Raw genomic sequence first — 10,935 nt, 5'->3', positions numbered from 1 at the left:
GAAACAAAGCAGTTACGCCCAAGAGAATTTAGCCTAACCACGAAATCAGTAAAAGTGAAAACTCAACAATAATCTTGGCAAAGTTTATTATAATTTTATTTAACATAATGACATTGTGCTTTTTGGGCGTTCCTTCACGAGTCACAGTGCATTCACTACCCGTATACTTTTATTTCCACCCTAATCTCCCCTTCAAGTGGATGAGACTCTGCTGAATGAGTCTGAAGTTTTGACTATACTTGTAACTTTTGACTCACATCTTACTTTTGATAACAATCTAATGAAAGTGTCAGCAAATGTCTCACGGAAGTTAGGTATTATACGTAAGGCCTCATATGATAAAATCCAAGCAACCTATTTCAGTTTGTTTTCCATCCTTTACTAGAACACTGTTCTCTGGTCTGGATTGATCTATTTTAGGCAGGGTGGTTCGTGACGGTAAGTCTCTTTTTCCTCACATTAGCATTTATGACTTGGGCCATCGACGGATGGTATTTTGCCCATCAATTTTCCATAAGTTGTATCTTGACAGAGAACTTTCGCTGTCACAACGAGAGCGACCAGACTTGATGAACAGTAGCAGCCATGCAGTAAATGTGCCTCGCTGTCGAACAGAGGTCTTTTATTCCTTACACCGTTGGACTGTGGAACAGTCTCCTGCAGGATGTGCAATTAGAATCTCAGAGTTCAAGCAAAGGTGCATTTCATTACTGCCGTATAACAATTCACCTTGAACTTCAATAATGTATTTAAATTTTTGAAATATCCATTTATGAACTTATTAATTTTTCTTCTTTTTCCTTTTATTATTTTCTAAAAACTGATCCCTTCTTTCTGCATTTTCGACTATCTTCTGTGATTTCTTTCCAGTGAACAGCACAATATTCTTTGGAAGCTTGAATTTCAAGTCAGTGGCCACTTTAAGCTTGTTGCAAATGAATGCGGTTCATCTTTTGAATAATGATAATAAATTCTTCGTTTAACTAAAATCTATAAGCGGATAGAGTAATGGTTTTCGAACTGGGATATCTAATGGTCAAAGTCAAGCAGCGCTATGTAAGAGAATATTTGATAAGCAAATAAGCAAATTCTGATTAACGTTATCTAAGACAGGGCATCTCGTTGGCAGATTTTCAGTAACATCAGATGAATATCGGATAAATTCTGAGTAACTTTTCTAAGACAGGGTGTCTACTGTACATTAAGACTTGTATCTGACGTGCTAAATTTTAGTAATGTTATTCAAAACACGATATCAAACGAACAAATCCTGAGTAAAATTATTTAAAGAGATTATATTGAAAACATGTTACATAAGACAGGATATCTAATGAGAACATTCTGAGTCGTCTTACATAATCCAGGTCATCAAACTGTCAAATTCTGAATAACATGAGGATATAGGATATCCAAAGAGAAAATTCTGAGTACTATGTAAAACAGGATATCTAATGAGCAAATTCTGAATCAAGTAAAGCAAGAAAGGCTATGTAATGAGCAAATTCCGCATATCATTACGTGAGGTAGGATATCTAATGAGCAAATTCTAATTTGTATCCAACGAAAAAATCTGACGTGTATCCTATCAAAACAGCCTGACTAATGTTGTGGAAGACAGGACATCTGATAAGTAAATTCGGAGTTGTATTTAGCGAACAAATTCTGAGTAACTTTATGGAAGACAGGATATGAGCAAATTCTGAGTTGTAACTAATGAACAAATTCTGAGTAACTTTATGGAAGACAGGATATGAGCAAATTCTGCGTTTTAACTAATGAATAAATTCTGAGGAATGTTATGATAGACAGGATATCTATTGAACAAATTCTGAATAACGTTACGATATCTAATATACAAATTCTGAGTGACGTTTGTAAAACCGAATATCTTGTTAGAAAATTCTGAGTGGCAGTGTGTAATGAACAATGAACAAATTCTGAGTATCATATTGTATGACAGTGTATAAAATTAGTAAATTTTGAATGAAATTCTTAAGACATGATATCTTATGGGCAAGTTCTGAGTAATGCAATGTAAGACAGGCTATGTAATGAACAAATCCTGAGCAAATTCTGAGTTATATCTAGCAAACAAATTCTAAGTAACATGATGTGAGACAGGACACCTAATGATCAAATTCTGAGTTATATATCTAATAAACAAATTCTAAGTAACAAAACTTAAGATAGGATATCTAATGGGCAAATTCTGATTAACCTTATATGAGCCAGGCTATCTATTCCTCAAATTCTAAGTAATGTAGAATATCTATTTTACAAACTGACTAACATATAAGGTAAGATATCCAATGAACAAATTCTGAGTGACATTACATAAGAGAGGATAAGTGATGAACAATTCTGGATAATCGTTATGTAAGATAGGATGTGTAATAAACAAATCTTCAAAAACATTTTGTAAGGATGGATATCTATTAAACAAATTCTGAATAACATTAGGATATCCGAAGAACGAATTCAGAGTAAGGTTATGATATCTAACGAACAAACTCAAAGTAATTTCACTTAAGGAAGGCTACCTCATGGGGAAAGTATGAGCAATGTTTTGTAAAACAGGATATCTAATGAACAATCGTTGATCAATAATGTGTAAGACAGCACAGCTGATGAACAAATTTTTAGTATGAGAACATATGCAAGGCAGAACTGATGAACAAATTTTTAGTATGAGAACATATGCAAGGCAGAACTTTTACTGATGACATTTGGATAACGCATATGTAGATGTTTTCCTTTTTTTAAATTTTGATGATTCCCACGTTATAAAATTCATGAATGTTTGGTCAGCAATGGTCTACATAAGCAAAATATGTAAACCTACAGTAGAATAGAATTTCAACAAAACCCGGACAGTGGCCCAGTGCAATGCTGTAGGGAAGGTCATCAGATGAATTGCGTTCGTCAATTCTGATAAATGTAAACCATTATTAATATTTTTTAGTTTCAGCACTTTTATCAACACTGAATCATTTTCGTGTCTTTATCCACACAAGTCAGTTTCTCCAGTTATATGTATGATCTGAATTTCAGCAATTTTATGAATACTGAACATATTACTAACATGGATTATTTTCCTCGCATTTTTCAATGCTGATTGGATTCAGTAATGATTAATCCCAGAGATTTTATCAGTATATCTCAATACCATTACATGTATGTGCTCTGATTATTTTCAAAATTTAGCCGTGCTCTAGTCAACAGATCAAATTCAATGCTTTTCATCTGTATTCTTTATTTCCAATGTCTTCATCAATCTTGACTGATTTCAGGCTCTGTCTGAATCCAGAAGAAATATGGTCGGTGTTGCCGTCTTTGGACGTCGGTAAAACTGACATTGCACAATTCTGTCCCGATTTTGCTTCCCCCATGGATTGCATTGCTGGGAAATACAGGCGCTACGACGGGCTTTGCAATAACTTGCACGTGCCGACTCTGGCAGCCACCAACAGTGTCTTCGCAAGGTAAAAAAGAATCAAGATTTAAACTGCACTGAGTATTAGGAGAGCCAGTGGCATGTACTTATCAGACATCAAATAATTAACGAAATTAATCGATAGATAAACGGCTTATCTATCTGTCTGTCTTTCTATCACTCTCACGCTCTATAAACACACACTACACACACACACACACACACACACACATTATACACATATATATATATATATATATATATATATATATATATATATATATATATATATATATATATATATATATATATATATATATATATACACACACACACAAGTCTAACTTCTTATCGATTTCACAATAACTTCGGAATACCTTGTCAAAGGCTCAGGTTCGACTCCAGTCCAGGCCTGATGACCATATCAATTAAAATTTCCCTTGAGTGTAACTTATTCGCACTGTATAGTATATTTGATATTAGATAATATTTTCAACTTAATATTAAAAGACACGTGTGAATGAATGGCAAAAGTTCTTATATATACAAAGGCACAGACACAAACACACACAAACACACATATATAATATATATATATATATATATATATATATATATATATATATATATATATATATATATATATATATATATATATATATATATATATATATATATATATATATATATATATATAACGATTATTAAGCCCCAATTATCGTATGATATCCAGTTCACTATACCTCAGGAATAATATACAACTAAGCAGAATTATTATTGATAAGTGCTTCGTTTCCATTGGGATTTGAAACACTGCCTTGTTGGGAACAACGACGTACAGTGACTTTTGAACACTGAGCCGTCGAATTCATGTTTTGTACTTACTGTAGAATCGACATCAACCCACCTCCACCAACATAGCTGATTGGAAAGTTGGTAACACTTGGGTGATTATGAATTTTTGTCACATACGCCGTGGCAGTATTAAGGATCATAGTTATGAAGCCACAAATTTAAGTTAATGGATATTCGAATTCCACTAATGACAGCAGTTATCAACTATAATTTCTCTTGGGTGTAAATTTTTCCTGAGGCATTGTGAATTGGATATTGGAGGATAATTGTGGCCCAGTAGTTTTTAACAAATAATACAGTGCGTGTGACGAAAATTCATAATTAGCCACGTTTTACAAACTTAATAATCAGCTATAATGGTGGAGGCGGGTGGATATCGAATCTAAGTACAAAACCTGAATTCTACAGACATATGTGGAGTTCCTGTCATGAATTTCGGTACACTTTGCGGTAAACTAAGGACACCGAGATAACTGGCAACTCCACGAAGTAGCGACTAATGCCCCGGTGCAGAGCAAACACGGTGTTGGCAACGCTGCCTGTGGAACTAAAGTCGCTAAATAAAATCACAGAGCATTTGTCAAATGAGAGAAGTGATACTTGAGGAACTTTTTCTGTGCATAATGCATAATACACTAAAGTTGGAGACACTATATTCTCATAACTAAAGTAATAAAAACCTTTCTATCGCTATGTGGCTATACTTTTTTTCGCTCTCTCTCTCTCTCTCTCTCTCTCTCTCTTCATAACTTTTTTGGAATAAATATATTCCTTTCTTCCTTTGCTTGGTTTATGCCTTTGTCATACTGATATTGGTGTCTTATCAACCGCCACAGTAGTTGGCGGTTAGTAAAGCCCAGCCACCCTAAGTACACAAAAACCCTGACTTTGGCCCTTTATAATGCTGGAAATATTCAACCTATCGGGATGAAACTTTGAATTTATAGGTTCCCCACGAAGGTCTCTAATCGTGCCAAATTTCATCGAAATCTGTTCAGTCGTTCTGTAGATCCAGATATCGATTTTTGGCATTCAAGGGATGAGGTAGGAGGTTAAGTTAAAGTACACCTTAGTTTAACCAGACCACTGAGCAGATTAACAGCTCTCCTAGGGCTGGCCCAAAGGATTAGAAATATTTTACGTGGCTAAGAACCAACTGGTTACCTAGCAATGGGACCTACAGCTTATTGTGGAATCCAAACCACATTATGACGAGAAATTAATTTCTATCACCAGAAATGAATTCCTCTAATTCTTCATTGGCCGGTCGGAGAGTCAAACGCTGGGCCAACAGCGTGCTAGCCGAGAGCTCTACCCACCCCTCTAACGAAGAACTTGAGGTAGGAGGTAGGTGGGTGAGGGACCTAACATATAGTGGAGCAATAACAGTAACAGCCGTGATACTTAGTTTTTCTGAAAGCTCCTATTTTGGAGGGGTCCCTTCCAGGGGTTTGTTTTTTGAAATTATGAAATTTTAAAGTTACAGTGTGCAGTTCAAATTAGCCACCAAAGCTCAAATTTCCTAGTGCTCAGGCAGGGGCGTCATTTAGGGAAGCAACTGGTCCCTCAAGACTCAAGTTGTCCACCCCCCCCAGCCTCAACTTGGCCCCCCTCACCCCCCCAAGCCCCAAGAAGTAACAGCAGCTGGTTTTCCATTATTCCTCCGAAATTCATATGTGTCATCAAAGTTATATCTATCTATTTTATGCGCTTCAAAAAGCACACAAAATAGCTCAAAATTAAAAAACTCCCAGATGATTAGGCTCGCTTCGCTCGCCAAACCGTCTTTCCCCCCACAGCAAAAAATCTGAAATGACGCCCTTGTGCTCAGGTACGGACTGCTCATAACATTAGAAGAGACGCCGTTTTCTTAATGTGTGTGAATAGCAAGTGGTGTTAGGAGAAACAGGCTGACTTACTGTCAATTATCATAATTAAAAATTACCACACGTTGAATTTACCTACGCGGTTTTGGTTTTCGCAATCGTTGACCTACCCTAAATAAATAGTTAGAATATTTCCACATACACACACATTATTATATATATATATATATATATATATATATATATATATATATATATATATATATATATATATATATATATATATATATATATCATCATGAAGCTACAAATAATAAAGCAATATCGAAATTCACGCTACCTCGGTATATCTCCGTTGGAGAATTATCGCCGAAAGGGGAATTTATATAAGTGATAAAATTATATAAATCGTCCCCACGATTCCAATTCATTTATCACTTATATAATTCCCTTCGGCGACAATTCTCCTTCATGATTGATATATAGGTAGCGTGAATTTCGATGATAAAATTTCATATATATATATGATTATATATAAATCATATATGATAAAATATATATATATATATATATATATATATATATGTAGAATCTACTGGTCACTTTTACCAGAGACACATGTAATTCTAATAGCCACAATGCCCTCTTTTAACTTCTCGAATTTTTCGCGCTTTTTTGGATATGCTTGTAACTACGAAGCCGAAATATCCAAACGGAAGAAGAAATTCAAGAGCCTGTGAACACGGGTCACGGGAAGCGAACCCGCATTACCATATTCACAAGAAGGTCGCGTTGCCGACCTGACCACGAGAAGGATCAAAGTCTATTACCCTCGCCCATACATATACCTGTCGTTTTCAGATATATTTATTAGAGCTGGAATAGACCCATCCTCACCATCGTAGCCAAGTGGGCAATCGTTTTTATTGCTTTTTAGGCTGAAATATAAATGTAGAATCTACTGATCACTTTTACCAGACACCTATGTAATTCTAATAGCCACAATGCCCTCTTAACTTCTCGAATTCTTCACACTTTTTTGGATGTGCTTGTAACTACAAAGCCAAAATATCCAAACGGAGGAAGAAATTGAAGAGCCTGTGAACGCCGGTAAAAGTGACCAGTAGATTCTACATATATATTTCAGCCTAAAAAGCAATAAAAATGATTGCCCACTTGGCTACGATGGTGAGGATGGGTCTATTCCAGTTCTAATAAATATATATCTGAAAACGACAGGCATATGTATGTACGAGAGGTAATAGACTTTTATCCTTCTCGTGGTCAGGTCGGCAATGCAACCTCCCTGTGAATATGGTAATGCGAGTTCGCTTCCCGCGACCGGTGTTCACAGTCTCTTCAATTTCTTCTTCCATTTGGATATTTCCGCTTCATAGTTACAAGCATATCCAAAAAAGCGCGAAGAATTCGAGAAGTTAAGAGGGCATTGTGGCTATTAGAATTACATATGTGTCTGGTAAAAGTGACCAGTAGATTCTACATATATATTTCAGCCTAAAAAGCAATAAAAACGATTGTCCACTTGGCTACGATGGTGAGGATGGGTCTGTTCCAGCTCTAATAAATATATCTGAAAACGACAGGTATATGTATGTAGGAGAGATAATAGGCTTTTATCCTTCTCGTGGTCAGGTTGGCAACGCAACCTCCCTGTGAATATGGTAATGCGGGTTCGCTTCCCGCGACCGGCATTCACAGGCTCTTCAATTTCTTCTTCCTTTTGGATATTTTGGCTTCATAGTTACAAGCATATCCAAAAAGCGCGAAGAATTCGAGGAGTTAAGAGGGCATTGTGGCTATTAAGACTTACATTATATATATATATATATATATATATATATATATATATATATATATATATATATATATGTATATATATATATTATAATTATGTAGCAAACGAGCTGAGCTGACCATAATTACAGAGAAGCCACATAGGCCTAAGAAAACTATATCTAAAACCTAAATAACCCCCATTCCTTTGTTACCACATTTTTCTCGATCCAGGGCATTGCCATTGCAAAAAAAAAAATTTAAATCACGGGTAAAAAAAGTTATGAAATCTCAAAGGGTTAGCAAAGACCAGCCACAAGAGAAAGGTATGGAGGTCCATTCCTTTGTAGGGCCACATTTTACTCTGCAACCTCAGGGCATTGCCATTGCAAAAAAATAAATTTAAGTCATGGGTATAAAAAAGTTATTATAATATCAAACTGAATAGGTTATGAACCACCACAAAGACCAGCTTAGTTTAAAGACCACTGAGCTGTATGGAGGTCAGGATTAGACTTACAATTTACGTGGCTAAGAACCAATTGGTAGCAAGGGACCTACAGTTTATTCTGCAACCTGATAGCGAGAAATGAATTTATCACCAGAAATAAGTTTTTCTCAATCAGTCATCAGCCGGCGGCGGGAATCGTGGCCCATTATAATATGCAAACTGAACCAAGGCTTCGATTTGGATGAACCACCACTGATGATATGAAAATTACCTGTTTGTTCTACAAGCATACGGACTTACTAATGGAAAATTTCAATTTTTACTTGCCGATTCTTTTCGCTTCCAGCTTCCTTCATGATTTACTCTAAGTGGTTTGTTTCAACACCAAAGATAGGGGATATCATGTTATGTTAAAATTTTATATGAAATCTATCTTTAAGTTATCTTGGCAAGGTCGCCACTGTTACCTTTTCCAACTGAGAGGAAAATGTAATGATGCAAAATGTATGCCAGCAAGTTATGTCAATGAGGGAAATATTAGGTGGCCAGTGATACTCAGTAGCTACAAAAATACACTTATTCTGAAAGATTAAAAACTCAAACAAGGGCAGGGAAATGGGCCAAATACTGGGAGTCAACTAATAGCAAATATGGTATAAAATCACAGGACTGGTACTGATGGCTGGGAGCATCTTGGAACGTGGAAAACAGCACCAAAATTCACACCTTGTGGATTATTTACTTGAAAGAGCCTTTCGTGGTCCTCCGAGGGATTCCCTGGGGTACGCCCTTCCTGAGCAAGGGCTTCTAGGCTCCTTTGGTGTGTCTGTCACATGGTCCTGTACTGTTGGCCCCAAAGTAGAGGGGTTAAACACAGTCGACTGGGACATCCAACTGCTGGTGCGGGTCACAGGAGAAGGAAAAAAAATTACTCTCCTCAGCTGCCCTAGGAAGCCAACTGGCCGGGGGGAAGGGGGGCACAGCCAGGCTGTGGTGTCGCCAAATCATCAGCCATGTCTGAAATGTGGAAGAGATTCCTCAGGTTGTGGGGGGTAGTTACACAGGGATATAGGATATGAAAAGGCGTGGAACGAGGCTCCAGGAAGGGATGTGGCAACTCGTCCTCCTGCATCTAAGGAATGCAGGGAACTTAAAGACCCTTGCCAGAATTTCTTGACATTGGTAAAAAAATGAGTTATGCTTGGGTTTTTCCCAAACAAAATTGGCAGAAGGTCTCTATTTATGACAGCTCCCCATTTTAGCAGGGATTTCCTCCTTCAATGAGACGGAAGCTCTGCGAGCAAGGGCTAGAACCAAATGACCTCAGTGCCACCATCCTTGAGCCTTTTCTGGTGCATCAGTACAGTTTACAATTAGAGCTGCTGCTAGGGTATTTACTCAGCTGTCTAAGTGACTCGTTCATTCACTAGATACTGTATTCTATGCTATGTTTAGCTTGGTAAGCAGTATGTTACAGGATTCTAGCAGTGAGGCACTAACAATGAGCAAAGTGTAACATACACTGATAATCTATAACAAACACAAGGTAAACTAGCACAGCAAAGGGAGAATTAACATCAATAAGATCAATAATAACACAAAGTAAAATAAAATAAATGGGGGGGGGGCCCAAGGTGGATCCTCAGGTGTGACCTGGGGGAGCCACCAAGGCCTACTGCAAGAGTATTATACAACTTTACGCTAACCTGCCCTCTAGGGCTATAGATTGTATGTACAGGGCACCATGCATCAGGCACTAGTGCTGGGGAAGCACATCTGCTATTTTATTGTCCATGCCCTTGATGTGCTTGACCTTCCAGTTGTAGTCCTGGAAGTCTAGGCACCACCTCATGAGCCTCTTGCTTTTGTTATGGAAGGTGGCCAGGTACATCAAAGGGTTATGGTCAGTCAGGACTGCCAGGGGGAGCTGGTGGTCTGTTTGGTAGGAATTAAAATGTTTTATTACCAGGACCATGCCCAGCTACTTCTTGATGGTACTGTACCTTGACTGGGCAGGGTTCAGCTTCTTCGCGAAATATGATATCGGATGGTGCAGCTGATTGTCCTCCTGGAAGAGGACCGCACCTATTTCCACATCATTGGTGTCTACAGCTAAGAAGAAAGGTCAGGAGTAGTCCGGTGTGTGGAGCACAGGGAGGCTCACCAGGATCTCCTTCAGGTGGTCATAGGTGCGCTGACATGCGTCTGTGCAACAGAACTCTTGGTGGCCCTTGGACAAGTCCGTGATGCGAACGGCCACCTGAGAAAAGTTGGGCACAAACTGCTGAAAGTACTGCACCATCCCAAGGAACCATTGGGCTTCCTTCTTCTTCCTAGGGTAGGGTATGTCCTGGATGGTGATGACATTTGCATTTTTGGGCATGACCTTGCCTCCTCCTTCTAAGTGTCCCAGATACGTAACCTCAGACACCCCAGACTGGCACTTCTTCAGATTAATGACCAGGTTAGTGCTCCAGAGAGCCTTCAGTACCTGGTCCAAAGTTTGGAGGTGTTCTTCCCAAATCTGAGTATAGATGACGATGTTATCCAGTTATGCCATGCAGTTGGGAATCCCA

The 10,935-nt window shown here is 37.9% G+C and overlaps 1 protein-coding gene and 1 long non-coding RNA gene across 2 annotated transcripts in view; one reads left to right on the top strand and one right to left on the bottom strand.

Moving 5' to 3' along the window:
- The window catches only part of LOC136824987 (uncharacterized), a 172,340-nt gene that overhangs the window by 74,099 nt on the left and 87,306 nt on the right, over positions 1-10,935 (bottom strand). The gene's annotated exons all lie outside the window — the stretch shown is intronic.
- LOC136824982 (peroxidase-like) overlaps positions 1-10,935 on the top strand; it is a 67,786-nt gene that overhangs the window by 31,149 nt on the left and 25,702 nt on the right. Inside the window, exon 5 of the mRNA XM_067080968.1 lies at positions 3,291-3,482. Within this exon, the coding sequence (XP_066937069.1) occupies positions 3,291-3,482 (192 nt within the window). The remainder of the gene's footprint in view (positions 1-3,290; positions 3,483-10,935) is intronic.

The sequence above is a fragment of the Macrobrachium rosenbergii genome, chromosome 36 (assembly GCF_040412425.1).
Source record: "Macrobrachium rosenbergii isolate ZJJX-2024 chromosome 36, ASM4041242v1, whole genome shotgun sequence".
Classification (NCBI taxonomy): Eukaryota; Metazoa; Arthropoda; class Malacostraca; order Decapoda; family Palaemonidae; genus Macrobrachium; species Macrobrachium rosenbergii.
The sequence above is the reverse complement of the archived record's forward strand: the minus strand, read 5'-3'. Positions and strand labels throughout refer to the sequence as shown.